This window comes from Vanellus vanellus, assembly GCF_965231255.1.
Source record: "Vanellus vanellus genome assembly, chromosome: 10".
In the NCBI taxonomy this organism is placed as follows: domain Eukaryota; kingdom Metazoa; phylum Chordata; class Aves; order Charadriiformes; family Charadriidae; genus Vanellus; species Vanellus vanellus.
Window position 1 is genome coordinate 16,366,457 of NC_138915.1, and position 17,018 is coordinate 16,383,474.

At 40.8% G+C, this 17,018-nt stretch overlaps 1 protein-coding gene across 1 annotated transcript in view; it reads right to left on the bottom strand.

The window, feature by feature from the left end:
• Positions 1 to 16,363, bottom strand: part of CHM (CHM Rab escort protein) — a gene marked incomplete at its 5' end in the record, with an annotated part of 74,862 nt that extends 58,499 nt beyond the window's left edge. The window contains 2 exons of the mRNA XM_082488024.1: positions 1,189 to 1,255; positions 16,315 to 16,363. Of these exons, the coding sequence (XP_082344150.1) occupies positions 1,189 to 1,255; positions 16,315 to 16,363 (116 nt within the window). The remainder of the gene's footprint in view (positions 1 to 1,188; positions 1,256 to 16,314) is intronic.
• Positions 16,364 to 17,018: the final 655 nt, after the last annotated feature.

Consider the following 17,018-nt stretch of genomic DNA (forward strand, 5'->3'; position numbering starts at 1 on the left):
TGCACTAACAACAGGACTGAAAAAGTTGCATGGAGAAAGGAGCCAGTTACAATCAATCAGTGGCAATGCTGCCAAGAAAAAATAAAACAGAAAATGTATCTGTGTAATCATACTTTGATCTCACATCAGGCACAGTGCAGGTGTCTGGCACAGAAATCTCACAAAATACATTGCATTTGTTATCTTCTAGAAAAACACAGACAGGAAAGCAGCCTCAAAAGCTGCTTAGTAATGATCAATTGTCTCAAGAGAGTTATGAGAAAATTAGAGTTTTAAAGCACTAGATGGGAGAGAGGGGTATTTTAAGAGTTTGTCTTGGTCAGCTGAAGCTCCAGCATTTGATCTCAAGCTTGACTCAGAAACCAGAGCTCTAGACTTGAGTCATACTACTGAATTTTGCTGGGCAGGTGTATAAATAAGCCAAGGTTCAAAGTTCCTACATTTTTCTAAAAAACAGCGTGCATCGTAGTGTATAGTTACAGTTTATAAAAAAAAAAAATTAACTTTGGATAATTGGTAAAGAGAAGTAAAATGAAATGTTAATCTCTTAAAAGATTGCAATGAAATACGCTACTCCAAGTGCTTCAGCAAATCCTTCTATTTCAAAGTGCAACAGTAGTACTTTTTGAATCAACTGCCTTTACTGGTATTCTGTACTCTTCCTACTAACTGGGCATAGGACAGAGAGAAGACAGCAAAGTGCTGTGTTCATCTCCTGCCTTATCAGCCAGATTCCACTTGTCTTCATTCTGATAACAATTAAAATGCAAAAATACTTGCATTAACTTTTCTAGCCATTGATACAAATGAGATGCTAGTAATACACTTTGTCATTAAATGATAATGGCTCAGGTAAAAATTCCCACAAAACCAGAATGGGATACTTACTGTCAGGAATGATAATGAAGGGCACTAAACCTGTAACCATTCTTGTCTGTATGAAAGAAGAAGCCATCAACAGCATCCTTGACCACATCACTTACGTTCCAAATTACTGAGCCAGCATGCAAAAATTGCCTGTTCTATTGATGGAAATAACATCCCAAAAATAAAGTAGAGACAGAAGCATAAGATTACTTGATGCCAGATGAACACAAACCACAAGCACTGAAGGGCACACTGACATAGACACAGATACGCTTCTAGCCAATATAACTCTTAAAAAAGAAAATTATTGGCGTAACTTACGAATCAACATGAAGAACTCTCTGGCCACTTCTGGCACATGCCGCTGCAATAATAGATTCAGGCAAACCTGAAAGGACACACAAAATTTTTAGAAATTAGTATGCTAAGATATATTAAAAAAATGAAAAAAAGTTAGAACTTGGTCAGAAACAGGCAGTTCAAAGAAAAGAAAGTTTACAATGTGAATCACTAAAATTCTTAATACTCTCATGCTACTAAAATAATGAACACTATTTTGCGTTCATTAGCATTTTGCTATGACCCTCCTGAATCTCCTGGAGCAGACGCTCCCTGCTAGCTCTTGTAGCAGACTCGCTCCTGGGAGTCTGCTACAGGCCACCCAACCAAGACCACCAAGTGGATGAAGCCCTCTATAGACAGATAAGGGCGGCCTCACATTCACAGACCCTGGTTCTCATGGGTAACTTCAACCACCCCGACATCTGTTGGAAGGGTAGCACAGCCAGGCATAGGCAATCCAGGAGGTTCTTGGATTATATTGACGACAACTTCCTTCTCCAAGTGGTTGAGGAGCCAACGAGGAGAGTAGCTATGCTGGACCTTGTTCTTACCAACAAGGAGGGGCTGGTAGACAGTATCAAACTCCAGGGTAGCCTGGGCTGTAGTGACCATGAAATGGTCGAGTTCAAGATCCTCGAGGCAGCAAGGAAGGTGAACAGCAGGCTGACCACCCTTGACTTTGGCCTCTTGAAGAACCTGCTTGGTATGGTGCCATGGGATGAAGCGCTGGAGGGAAAAGGGGTCCAAGAAAGTTAGTTAATATTCAAGGACCACCTCTTCCAAGCTCAGGAGCTTGCATCCCTGCAAAGAGGAAGGCAGGCAGAAAAGCCAGGAGGCCTGCATGGATGAATAAGGAGCTCCTGGACATGACCAAAAGGAAAAAGGAGGCCTGTAGGGAGTGGAAACAAGGGCGGGTAGCCTGGGAGGAATACAGAGGAATCGTTCAAGCAGTCAGGGATTGGGTTAGACAAGCTAAAGCCCAGATAGAACTAAATCTGGCCAGGGACATCAAGACAAAAAAAATCCTACTTTAAGTACGCGAGCGAGAAAAGAAAGATTAGAGAAAATGTGGGCCCTCTCCAAAAGGAAACGCAAGAACTGGTTACCCGGGACAGAGAAAGAGCTGAGGTACTCAATGACTTTTTTGTCTCAGTCTTCACTGGCAAGGACCACAAGCCGCACTGCCTGTGACGCAGAATGCGAGGAGTGGGAAAATGGAGAACCGCCCACTGTAGGTGAAGATCAAGTGTGAGACCACTTGAGCAACCTGAAGGTGCACAAGTCTGTGGGACCTGATGAGATACACCCGCGGGTCCTGAGGGAACTAGCAGATGAAGTCGCCAAGCCACTAGCCATCATGTTTGAGAAGTCGTGGATGTCTGGCGAGGTTCCTGCCAACTGGAAAAGGGGAAACACAACCCCAGGGAACTATAGGCCAGTCAGTCTCACCTCTGTGCCTGGCAAGATCATGGAGCAGATCTTCTTGGAAACTCTGCTGAGGCACATAGAAAACAAGGAGGTGATTGGTGACAGCCAGCATGGCTTCACCAAGGGTAAGGCATGCCTGACAAATGTGGTGGCCTTCTACGAAGGGGTTACAGTGGCAGTGGACAAGGGAAGACCAACTGATGTCATCTACCTGGACTTGTGCAAAGCATTTGACACTGTCCCACACAATATCCTGGTTTCTAAATTGAAGAGACATGGATTCGACAAATGGACCACCCGGTGGATAAAGAATTGGCTGGACGGTCGCACGCAAAGAGTTGCGGTCAATGGCTCGATGTCTAAGTGGAGAGCAGTGACGAGTGGCGTTCCTCAGGGGTCGGTACTGGGACCTGTACTGTTCAACATCTTTGTCGGCGACATGGACAGTGGGGTCGAGTGCACCCTCAGCAAGTTTGCCGATGATACCAAGCTCTTTGGCGAGGTAGACACGCTGGAGGGGAGGGATGCCATCCAGAAGGACTTGGACAGGCTGGAGAGGTGGGCCCAAGCCAACCTCATGCAGTTCAACAAGGCCAAGTGCAAGGTCCTACATTTGGGTCGGAGCAATCCCAAGCACAAATACAGGCTTGGCGGGGAATGGCTGGAGAGCAGCCCTGAGAAGGACCTGGGTGTGCTGGTTGATGAGAAGCTCAACATGAGCCATCAATGTGCGATCGCAGCCCAGAAGGCCAACCGTATCCTGGGCTGCATCAAAAGAAGCATGGCCAGCAGGTCAAAGGAGGTGATTCTGCCCCTCTACTCCACTCTGGTGAGACCCCACCTGGAATACTGCATCCAGCTGTGGAGTCCCCAACATAAGAAGGACATGGACCTGCTGGAGCGTGTCCAGAGGAGAGCCACGAGGATGATCCGAGGGCTGGAGCACCTCTCCTGTGAGGAGAGGCTGAAAGAGTTGGGGCTGTTCAGCCTGGTGAAGAGAAGGCTCTGAGAAGATCTTATTGCGGCCTTCCAGTACCTAAAGGGGGCCTACAGGAGAGCTACGGAAGGACTTTTTACTAGGGCATGTAGTGATAGGACGAGGGGGCATGGCTTTAAACTGGAAGAGGGCAGGTTCAGATTAAACGTTAGGAAGAAGTTTTTCACTTTGAGGGTGGTAAGGCACTGGAACAGGTTGCCCAGAGAGTTTGTTGAGGCCCCATCCCTGGAGGTGTTCAAGGCCAGGCTGGACATGGCCTTGGGGAACCTGGTCTAGCGGGAGGTGTCCCTGTCTATGGCATGGGGGTTGGAACTCGATGATCTTCAAGGTCCTTTCCAACCGAAACCATTCTATAAATGCAAAATATTTTTTTAATAATTGTACGGCACATATCACTTGCAAACCCTACTACCTCTGAGTTAAAGTTTGTCACCAGTGTCTTCTCTAGGCACCTTGTGATCATAATCCCATTGAGCACTTGCCAGCACAATGATACCCAAATTTTAACGGGATGCTCTGTAACTGTATCCCTCCTGGTACAGACAGGTGTTATCTGAGCACATTTTTGTGTATTTTTGTTCACTTCAAAGTGTCTGACATAATCTGAAGACTGTGTAACAACCCGTTAAAATGGTGTTTTAAAATTAAGAAATTTATGGTAAATGCTGCAGGCCCTTTTATATTGCCCAAGGACACACTGGAAAGTGTGAGGGTATAAACCTATCGGGGTGGCATTAAACAACTATGTACAGCAGTCCTGCACGTTGCTGTCTCCTCCATACCATCTGTTGACAAACACCTCTAGTGCAAACAGGTCTCAGAACTGTATTTGGACTTTGTTTCTGATTGAACTGATTGGTTTGCTCCAAATGAGTGCTCAGGAGCACACTCGATATCCTGCATGCAGACCAAGACCCGAGTGTAAATAGAAAAGCTAAAATAACAATGCAGGTGTACTTTCACTTCACATTTAAGGGTAGTGTTAGGGACAGAAAAAATGCGAGATGGTTGTCCTTAATGTGGTATCCCTGTCAAAATCTCCCACATCATACAATTATGTATGTTTTCACCATATGTAGAAAAGATATGTAGAAAAAAAACAAAACAAAACCAATGAAAAGGCAAGTGATATTTCTCTACCAGCAATACCTGCTTGGAACAGAACATGATCACAATTGGAAGCTTAATAAATAAACAAGGCTGTTCTCTAACTTCTGCTCCCGCTCACCAGATTTTTACATGCGCAGTTAGATGACTTGGATTTTTGACTAGATTCAGAAAAGAAGTATAGCTTTCTATCTAAAAAGCTGTACGGCACTAGCTTTGCTGAAATCTCTTTATATATGATGTATTGGATGTTTAAGCAGGTAATTCAGTAAAAGTGATTAAAATTCTAAGGGACTGGTATTAGGAGACACTTAGGCTACATATTCAATTAAGGGATGAGATTAAACAAAAGGAAAGGAGTGTTTCACTCATCTGATTTACAGTGCAGCACCAGAAGCTGTACTAGTACAGCCAGCTGAAAAGAGACAGAACTGAAAGCAGAACAAGCAGGTGTGGTAGGGCACAAACTTCTTTGGGCTAGCTTCACCCCAAACATCATCTTCATGAGAATTTCAGGTCTGCAGTTGTCTATTTCTTCAGAGAGAATACTGCCTTCACAAATGAGTAAAAGGTCAGCATGTTTCCAACCTGATGACTCATTTAAAACACATAATGCAATATGTTAAAGGCTACCTTATAAGTAGAATATAGTTGTGCAGTACCAGTTTTCATTTACTTAAAGTAAAAAGCTGTTAAGACTCTAATGGAATATTAAGTACAATTTAGCACTCAGAGAGACAGGAACAAATAATTTGAAATGGTTGAGCTAGTCTTTAATAATTCTAGAACCTGAAATGCAGTCTAGAAAACACCTAGCGGGACTTAGCTATATGAGACCACAGTTTCATGAACTCTTTAAGCCAGCAAAGGAAAACACAACCACCAACATGAAGAGGTCCAACCTCTCTACCCTTATCTTTGGCCATTCCTGACCTCATGAAACAGATAGGCATTTTTTGGCAGTCCAGTTCCATGGTGGTGTTGCCAGTCCAAAAGTATAAATGTTTGTATCAATGCAAGGAAGGAGGTTTAAGACAGGCATGACAAATTTTCCAGGAAAATACCTACAACTTCCCTGCAAATTTTTTGTTTTAACACTTACTATTTTGACGGATTAAAAAAAAAAAGAAAATATCTTTCTGAATTGATAAAACAGAAAAAGTTACAATAGTTTTGCATTGCTGAACTGCCACGTCTAGTGAAGGCTTATCATGGAATTAATCTCTGGGGGCAGAAAGAGGGATGAACCATTGCATCAGTTCCTGGGACATTCATTTCACAGCCTAGAAAGGCTGATAGTCTTTGCACCTGATTTCATTTTTATTTTTTGAAGTAAGAACCCAAAACACAGACCACACTGAACAAAGAGACAAGGAGAAAATACGTAACTGCAGCATGCACTTCAGGACTGTCACAAGACCATGGATGCACACAGCCTTATTATGTGAAAGCAACTCCACATTCAGCTGTCCTCTGAAAGTGCTTATACATCCATTTCATCTCTCTCCATCTATAAACTATCTGGAATAGAATCTACAACTACTATTTTGTTTGTAGTTCCTGAAAAAGGTTTTCTTTCCTTCATTTGGGCACAGAGAATATTACTCTGGAAATGGAACTCGGAAACTTGTTTCTCCTTCCCTTATTGATAAAAGCCACCAAGAAAGTGTTGTAAAACATCACCAGTGCTGCCTGGCTGACCAGGACTGGAGTTATAGCTAGTAGGGCATAACTGATTGCTTTAAGCTTGATCCAATTGATACGGCGTTGGAGGTCTGTTCTTCCATTAACCTTGGATGAAATTGGTCCCTGAATTAGCCTCCGCGCTCTTGAAAGCTGGCATCAATTTTCTTCACCAATCCTTTGCTTCCAAGATACTGTGCCCACCCCCCCCCCCCCACCCCAAGTACTCACTGGCAACAGAATGAGAAAGTGTAAGAAAGGCAAGGCCCGTGCGTTTTAGCTTTTGGAGAGGCTCTTAGAACAACTTGATGGAGCAAGACACCATTTATTCTTATGTGACAAAACCTCAGTAAACCAAAGAAATAAGACTGTGCCTTGGCACCAGTTTCTGAATTCTCTAACAGAAATAAAACCACATGAAAAATAGGTGGCTTTGTCAAATGTAAGTTACTCCTACATGTGATCTGGACTGCATGATGGTTATTTTTTGCCAAGAAAGGCAATATAGTTATAGCTAGTCTCTCTCTACTTAAGAAAAAAATAACTAATTTGGAAAAGCCTCCTTAGAGAAATGGTAGAGATTTATTTAATGATAGCACGTGAAGCTGAACTATCTCCTATAGGATGCTCACATAGTTGTGCAAAATAGGTGGCCTTCACATTATTCAACAACAAAGAAATACACTCTTTTTAAAAACTGTTCCTATTTGGAAACAGTTTCCTATTCTGAACTCCGATTTGACCAAAATTCTAAGATGGATTATATTCAAGCTTTTAAACGTGTTCAGACCCTAGCTACACAGCAGAGCAGACTCCAAAACTCCTCGCTCACAATTTCGTTTAAAGATAATGATTTATTACAGGATTCAAGTGATTCCAGGGGAAAGGCTATATCCCTAATATTGATTCTGAAGTTTCACTTATATCTAATGAGTAAATAAAGCTGGGTATCTCTAAGCTGTTTTCCTCATGAAGGATTATTCTAACACATCCTGCCACTCATCCCACATGGGGAACAGTCAGCTTCTGTTTTGCCAACTTAAGGGATAAAGGACTTAGCGCTATAACCTGTGTCACTCATGACATTTATAATGTTTTTGAACAGGCAGCTGAGTAATGATTTGGATCCAGTAACATGGATCAAAGAAAAGCAAGATCTAAATGAGAATCCACATTTCCTTTCAGATTATAAAAAAAAAAATAATTCTAAGACGGTACTGCTATCAAAATCAGTTATCAAATTACTGAACCATCAAGAGAACTGCCCTCTGGTATACTCAATAGTAACAAATATTTTCCTACTAAGCTATTATACATATTAGTTATTATAAAACACAGCACACATCTCATTTTATTGAATCTGAAATGGTCTACTGCAAAAGAACATTTTCTCAAATAAGGTTCCAAATCCACACAGTTTTTAGATTTCCAATGTTATTAGCAGGAAATAAGAAGTCTGAATAGGAATCGCATGATCCAGCCACAAGAAAACAGCAACAGATCCAGACTTCAGTATGTTATACATAAGCATCTGGCAGCATAAAACGAATTTATGTAGAGGAATAAGGAGTCCATACAATTCTTGTATCAATTTAATAATCTGACTCAGAAGTTCTTCATATTTGAGGCAGAATCAATTCAGAAATAGCAGTGCTTGATAACAAAAGGTATAAACACTTTCTGTGCTTCCTGGTCCTTTCATATGCCCCTTTAGAATGCTTACACACAATATATTTGCATTACGTTAAATTGTCCTGCACCTCATTTCTCTTACCAGGAAAAACAAAGATAAAGAGTTTTCCTTCGTGAAAGGGGATTGATTAGTACCAGTTGAAATCTCTATCATCGTTCCTTAAAGCCATTGCCTTCTTTCTCCAGTTACTAACCTCCATTTATCAGACACAGTATTAAGTAAATTAGCCTCTCTGCCCTGCTCAAGGAAACATTAATTTAAAATTTCATTGAAGTAGGACATTACATCTACAGACAGATATAAAAATAAGTATAAAATCAGTGATATTACTCATTAGTGATCTCTGGGCCACTAACATGTTCTAATAGGTAGACTTCAATAGGTACTTCTTGACATCTATCCAGAAAGCAATACATTCACATGAATCTGTGACACTGCCTCATTGAAATACAAGTGCAAAGTCAAAGTGAACCAACTTCTAAGACTTTCTGGTACTGGTCCAGGAAGAGTGCTGACTACATATTTGCCCTTCTGTGTTTGGAGCTCTTTGATCCTGTTGAAAAGACACTGAATTGAAAAAACAAACAAAAAAAAAAAAAACAAACCAAAAAAAACACCCCAAACACACGCAAGCACATTAAATTATAACAAGCTGGCTCTAATTAGACTAACATGGTGGCACGGCTCACTTCAGTATGTAGAAACTGAAGTTAGTCCTACAAACTTTCCTGTATCTCTGTCTATCTGAATAATGCATTGGAAATTGCTGCAAGAGATTCCAGAACTACATCAAAAACAGTTGCAGCACCAGAATAAAGGATCCCAACAAGCAGACAGTATAAACACTAGGTTCATGACAATCTTATGATGAAGAATACAGTTCATTTTTGATAGCGCTAGCTTTCACTGCCAGCTGTCTAAGCACTATCTCTATTGTAGCCTTCTTGGACACATAAGAGGCAGATTAATCTCAATGAATCTTATGGATGTGGCTGCTGCAAGCTGACCTTGAAGTCTACATGTGGTTGTTTCCAGCAACCTCTGACCTGTTAGAGCAGGTCCAGTGGAGGGCCATGAAGATGATCAGAGGGCTGGAGCACCTCTCCTATTAGGACAAGCTGAGAGAGTTGGGGTTGTTCAGCCTGAAGAAGACAAGGTTCTGGGGAGACCTCGTTGCAGCCTTTCAGTACTTAAAGGGGGGCTACAGGAAATATGGGGACAAACTTTTTTGCAGGGCCTGTTGTGACAGGACAAGGGGTAAAGGTTTTAAACTAAAAGAGGGTAGATTTAGACTAGATAGAAGGAAGAATGTCTTTACAATGAGGGTGATGAAACTCTGGCCCAGGTTGCCCAGAGAGGTGGTAGATGCCCCATCCCTGAAAACATTCAAGGTCAGGTTGGACGGGACTCTGAGCAACCTGCTCTAGTTGAAGATGTCCCTGCTCATTGCAGGGGGTTGGACTAGACGACCTTTAAAGGTTCCTTCCAACCCAAATGATTCTATGATTCTATGACAATGCCCATTACATGAATTTTTGGACCTTCCCTATGAAGCAAAATCAGCCATACTTTCATTTTAATGAATAATGTGTTTTACAAGTAAATAAGCAAGAATTAGAGGAATTAGCTACACATACACAGTTATCAAGATACCAATTCTACTTTTGGTTTCAACACAGCACAATTAAAATTAGAGATAACTGCTAAGCTAGAAAACTCTTTTCAGCTTTAAAAGCCAACCGATTTTAAAAGCTTTACAAAATAATGGGAAGTTATAATTCACCTCTGTGTAATCAAACATTAATTTCAGGCTTAGACATTGTGTCTCTTCTGATTAGAAGCCATACATAATGCTATAGTGATGCACTGCCTCTTCAAGTGACTTTAAATGGATACATTCACTGCCCCAAGCAATTTATAAACTAAACAGCTTAATATGTGTGGAAGCATCTTGGTTCCTCAGTTGTTCACTGTAAACTATTTCCCAGTCTTTCAGCTGATAAGCTTTTACTGAATTACACAAGCTTCATCTCGAAAAGGTTTAAATGTTTAATTTGCTTCACTGTATCTACTAAATAAATCACAAGTGGCTTTTTCATAATACAAAATGTTGAAAGAAAATATATTAAAAATGCTGGAACATAGACAATTTCAAAACAATCTTCTGGAGTCAGACAGTTGTCCAACTGCAATAAATTTTGTTTGTACCCAAACTTCTAAGAAGAGAAGAGAAGCTGACTCTCGAGAAGCTCACTACACAATCTTAATGGTATGGTTTTGGTATATGCAGAACTTAAAAGGCATTTTATAATTTAATCACAAATGATTTTGAAATACTTTTTGTACATAATATTTTAAGTTAAAGCTAGCTAATTAAACTTGACAATAGGTTTGATTCATTTTATTATTTGTCTGTACTGCAGAATAATATCAGAAGATATTTCTGCATTACAGAATATGGTAGTGGCAGAGAAATGACAACCCACTAAGACAAGTAAGAAATCATAAATGAAGGAAGGAGCCACAAGTAAAAAGTTTCTTCTCCAACATTAGTAATTCCATATAACTATCTGTGTACCAAGAGGGGCTCTTACAAAATGCTTCAGTTGGCTCTAGAGGAACCTCAGTGCACCAGTGACTTACAAAGACATGAGTTCTTAAGAAGGACTGAATTACCAGCTTTATGACCATTCTCAAAACCGTGGAATGACATTGTCAACTGGGCATAGATAAATGTGTCTTTTTGATTATTCCTGATTCAGACTAGAATTTCAAAGTATCTTTCTAAGACCTTTTCTAAAGGAGCTTTTCACCTTGATATGCAGATGACCGATTCTATATTTTTCACAGTAGGATCACAGAAGCACTACAGTCTCTTTATTTTATGAGATCAGCAATATAATCTGGAAAACCTGAAAAATACTAACAGGGCTGAGAAGGACAACAAAAGATTCGCAAAATAATGAGTTTTCTTACAAGAGCAGCAAGGAACATTTCACAGTATCTGGGAAAGAATCCTATCTGAGATACCAGTGGGAGTCCAAGCCTCCAAGAAGGCTGTCACAGCACCTCTGATACACAAAAAAAATCAGAATGGAGGGCATGCCAGAAAACAACCCCTCTATTTCACTCAGGTTAAAAAAAAAAACAACAGTAATATAAAGGTATGTTTATACTTGGAGAATACTACCAAAAAAAAACAAAACCCAACCCCAAATAAAAGGGGGGGTGAGGAGAAAACTGGGAGTCAGTGCTCATTTTGTTTGACATTTACATGGACACGTAATGACTTATTTATAAATTATAATAATAATATGGGTCTATTTCCTCCTTCCAGACATCAACATCACAAGTCAGTGCCACTTTATTCATTCACAATGACCACCAACATCAAAAAATATCAATCTCCAGATGGTTTTCCATCTAGCTTCTGTTGTAATAGCTGCTGATGTAAACTGTAGACTGTGTACTTATATAAGACAACACAACCAAAATATCAGCCCAGAAGATGTATTTGAAAACATTTTAGGCACATCCTAAAAATATCCTGCAACAATAAAAACATTAGGAATTATTCTTTTTTTTTTTTTTTAAATCAATCTTCAATGTTAACTTTATAATTCACATCTATAATATTTAGGTTAGTTTTTCACGGTATATTTGTAAAATTGTATTGGTATCTGGAAGTGATTTTTCTGAACACTATACTTACATAAGATAAACAAAGTACTTACACCACTCCCAGCATATCGAACAATAAATAATAGATTCTCCTGACAGGACTTTGATGACCTGGCAAAGCCCGAGTGCTTTCAGCCAAAATCATATGAAACCATAAATCACTCTTTATTTTATAGAATATTTCAAAATGGATTCCTGCTTTCTACCTTGAAAGTCATTTCATGTGTTATTTATAACCACTGAAAACCAGAATGGAAAGAAAATTGCATAGAACTAGAAAATTTACTGTGACTGTTTTTATAAAGAATAACTCCTTTTTAGAAAAAAATTAGAACTACTGGCAGACAAACTTGTGAATACAACCACCTTTTAAAGGGCCATATCCTTTATTTTACAACTTCACCAGCAGTTAATACAGGCCTTCTGGAGTATCAGAGAAAAGTTTAAGTTAAGACTGAATATAATCCAATCAACTGAAGAAATTCAAAGATTAAGGATGACCCTGCATCCTTATCCACACCACTGATGAATATGCACAGCCATTTTGCAAATCTCTGCACTTACAGTGATTTCTGCCATAAATTCAACATTGTTGAATATTTTGCCTATGAATTTTCCTTCTGACAACTGCCTAAAGACAAAAGCCCTGCCACCGACTCCAAGCTCAGAGCATCACTCTCAAATAGATGCCAGGTTTTTGAGATAAATATTTATCAAAGAACTCTTATTGTTCCCTCTCACTACAAATGTACTACCATGTCAATGCCTGCACTAATATACAAGTTGACCCCACAAAAGCTTATCAATAATGAACTCATTGAAATTAACATGACTAATGCCCACCTTGAACTCCTCAAGCAAGCACTTACATCAGCCCTCCAAATCTAGATCTTACTTTTACACAAATAAAAATCACCGAATAACACCTTGCAAAGAATAGTCCTTCCAAAATACCAGAACTGCTTTGAGGACTGATGATACTGCATAGTATCTGCTTTAGCAGAGAATCATCCAATAAATCTATTCCTGTTTGGTTAGTGGGTGAGTGACTATATGGTTAGTGACCATACTACTATATTTAAAAAGCAAGAAAGTAGGGATATGAGAGGCCTGGGGGAAGAAGGAGAGAGTGACTTCAATGCTGCAAAAAAAAAAAAAAAAAAGGGAGTAGAACAAAAGAACAATGTCATAACAGCTTTAATTCTTATATTGTGTTGCCGTCAAAAACCTCAAGATAAGCCCACCAGTTTTATATCACATGATAATCTAGTTTTCTTTAGAACTAGTTTTCTTTAGAACTTTAGATAGTATAAATTCCATGATAGTAGTGAATTTTTGCTGCTGAACTCATCAGGACTATTATTTTTGTACTACACATCCTCTTGCTCTAAACTTGTCCACACAACAAAATGTTTGATCAGGCTTAAGGAAAAGTAGTTTCTTCAATAAGCGAATTCAGTTTTCTCATAGAAATATTGATGAAGTAATTGAGCTTAGGCATTAAATGGAGCACTGATGACTAAAATTTAGTGTGAGCTTCCATGTTCATTAAGCTAACTACAGGGAAACAGTTAAATGGGCCTGAAATAAAAACAAATTCAAATCTAATGTTACCACCCAATCTAATTACTAAAATTAACAGATGCACAAATTATAAAGCCAGAAAAATGCCACACATGCAGAAAAGAATGCAATTACTACTATGCAGTTAAAGAGATCATCAACACAAACATTCTAGTTATTACAATATGACAATCAAATATCCATAGATACACTCAGCACTGGTTACAACATTAGAAAACAGAGTTAAAGACAAAGCTAAGATAGTCCCTCAGTAGTCATTTCCAGGAAGAGAAGACAGGTGAAAGTTTTACTTCAAATGATCTTCCATGATGAGTAATTTAATACAGATTAAAAAAAAAAAAAAAAGTCATTCAACAGTGTTAGTCACCATTTATGTATGTTCTTAGTAAAAAGGAATGCAAAGACAAAATAATTCCTAAAATACAGAATTCTGAAAATCTTGAAATTAGTTATAGCAGTACTCTCTACAGGTAGGCAAAAACGCATCCTTTAATACAAATCCAAACCACCACCACCACCAAATAGAGCAATATTTCAGAGGAGGAATTTAGCTCAAAGAATTTCCTTCCACCAACATCAAAGCCCTAATATTACAAGGCCATTCCAAAGCAGGGAAGATCGTATTTGATGGGTGTTGCCTGACCAACTCGCACTGGCATAGACAGTTAAGCCAAAAGTGCCTTTGCTGGTGAACTGTCACTTTCAGGTGAATTCTTCTAATAGTGTGTCTGGGTGTGCACAATCTCTTCCGTCTGTGACATCCTACCGCCAACCACCACCTCTCTGCAGTGAGCAGCCTGGTGTTATTTAACGCATACATCCAGCAAGCACCACATGTCATAGGCCATGAAAGACCGCACACAAGAGCGGGCTGCCACCATGGGCATGATTCCCTTGGTCTGCACTCTGTGCCTGTGAGCACCCTCAGTACAACGGTTGCCAGAGCAAGCTGAATTACATTATACCTTCATCAAAAATTACAAAAGCTCCAGAAGAAAAATTTGGCAGCAGGTATTTACTCTTCCATTGGAATCATGAAAAGATGAAGTCTTATATATGTAAGTGATAGATAGCTCTTTTAAAGAGACAACACCTTCAATAGCTACTCCTACTACTATTTTCACCTTTTAGTTTCCTTAGTAGCTAGAATAGCTAAATAGCCTAACATTAACAGTAATTTTATAAACCTGAGTTTCCTTTAATTTTCTACACCTCTGCATTATCTACATAAACACTATCTTTCTCACAGCAGTAAAGAATTAATTATCCTCAAAAATCACAGAAGTTATGCAATTTTTAATACTTCACCCTTTTAGTTTGGTATGTTAGCCTTTCATTGTTTACCACGCTTCTCATACACTCAAAGTTCACAAATCCAAACACATATGAAGAAGTCAGATTCGTTAGTAGGGCTTCCACTCTATACAGCAGGATTAAGAACACAGAAGGGATCTCTTAATCTGCTCAAGAAACTTAATTTTGCATTTTTATTAGAGTTATGGTCAACAATGGGGACAGTAAGTTTTTATAATCTCTCACAACTTCAGAACTAAATCAGAAGTCCTTTGACGAATTATACATACACTGCAAGGGGATTACGCTTTCCTGGTAAACACTGAAAACGGCAATTACATGAAGAAACTCACTCATTCTATTCCAAATTACTAGAAAAGTAGTCTTCCGTCTTCTAAAAAGAAGGACACAATTTGACAGATTAGTGAACTCCAAAAAAACAGTTACTGATTTCACATGGAAAACAGTAACATTTAGAAGTGTCCTTCCTTTTGCGCTCCAATCAATACCTTGAGCTGACCATGGGAGCTCTTCATAATTGTAAATAAAATTTGAGTTTAAACTGGAGACCTACAAACAGTAATGTATTTTGAACATTTTAAGACTAGAGCTCAATACTGAGTTTAAGGTGGGGGGTTTATCAATACCAGTTCGAACTAGGCCATTGTCACTGGGTTCTACAAAACAGAAATCTATTTCAATGCTTAAAGATTATTATGATACACATGCAGCAAGCATCTTACTTCTGACTGAATATTTTAAAATTTGTCTTGTAGTATGTCTCAGTGAGACATTCAAGATCCATCATTATTCACCTGAACAGGAAACAGGAGGAACTTGTGCAGGATACAGAAAGCACAGGCAGTTCCAGAAAGTTCAGAGTTAAGTCTCTGATGTGTGCAATCATTCAACCTTACATTTGTTCATATACTGAGAAATATACTTTAATAAGGAGGACTCAAAAAAAAAAAAAGTTGAGGTTATTTTTAAGCTGGCATAAAGACATAAAGATTAGACAAAACTTTAAAAAGTTCTTGTACTATATACAAGGATACAATAGAAAAAAATATTATCAGCATATACCACATATACAGCAACAACGCGGAGTTTAGCTCTTCAGGACTATTTTCACTGCGTAAACGTAAACTCGACTAGCAGGAAGTTATTTCAGGGAAACGGGCTGCCAAGGGTGGCAGGGTCAGGCAAGGCTTTATGAAGTACCACAGGAGCACTTTGAGTGTTGAGGGGCCGGAGGCGTGCCTGACCGGCTCCCGGCTCACAGTGACGGCGCTCACGGAGATCGCCCTCCCAGGTACAGCCCCGCACCACAGGCACCTCCGTGTCACCTCTGTTTCTAAGCAAATCTCGACACTTAAATCTTGCTAGCAAACCTAGAGCGCCCTGCGAGTCCCCGGGACACCGGGGCAGCGCTGCCCACGCAGGTGCCCTCGGCAGCCCCCCGGCCTGCCCTCCACAGCCGCCGCTGCCGTCCCACCGCCCCCAGCTCTGCCCTGCGCCTCCCCGCTGCACCCTCTCAAGCACCGGCACCTTGACACCACCCGCCCAACCCCTCGGACGCTGCTTCCCCCGTCCCCGCCACAGCAACCCCGAGACAACCCGCCACCGCACCATCGCCTACCAGTCCCTATCACCACCACATCAAACTCGGAGGGCAGGTTGTCCGCCATCTTGGGAAGGACACCGTCACGTGGCCGGCGCTGGCGGAAATGGAGGGTGCCACGCCGGATACCTCCGGCCGCCGCGCGCGCGGGCCGCTGGGAGATGTAGTTGCGGCTGCTGGGCTGCGGCTGCGTGCTTGGTGCGGGCAGCTCTCGTTAGCACCCTTCCGTAAAGCAGGCGGAAGAGGACAGCTGGCTTCTCTTCTGGCTGGCTCTTCACAAAACACTCGTGTGGAAAACGCAGGTGCTGGTGAGGGTGTCGTCCACGCCGTAGGCAGGGCCCGTGGCCCCGCCGGGCCACCGACCGAGGGGCGGGCAGGAGCGAGCCCCGGGTGTCCGCGGTCACGGGCGGCCGGCGTCACCCATCAACCGCTCCCTCAGTCCCACCGTCCACCCGGTTTCTCGCCCGTGGAATTTTCTGCTGATGCAAAGCGCGAGCCCTCAGCTCGGATACAGGGACAGTGCGGGAAGCTGCGGTGAAGGCATACAAGCTGCTAGCACCCATCGGAAAACTTGAAATACAATAATGTGATTGCATTCCACCTGCTTACTGCAAACGCAAAATACTTCAATGCAACACTTCAATATACTTCATATTTTTTGTACAATTCATGTGTCGATTCCACTGAAGTTTCTTGGGTGACCAGTTCCTCAGTAACTCGCA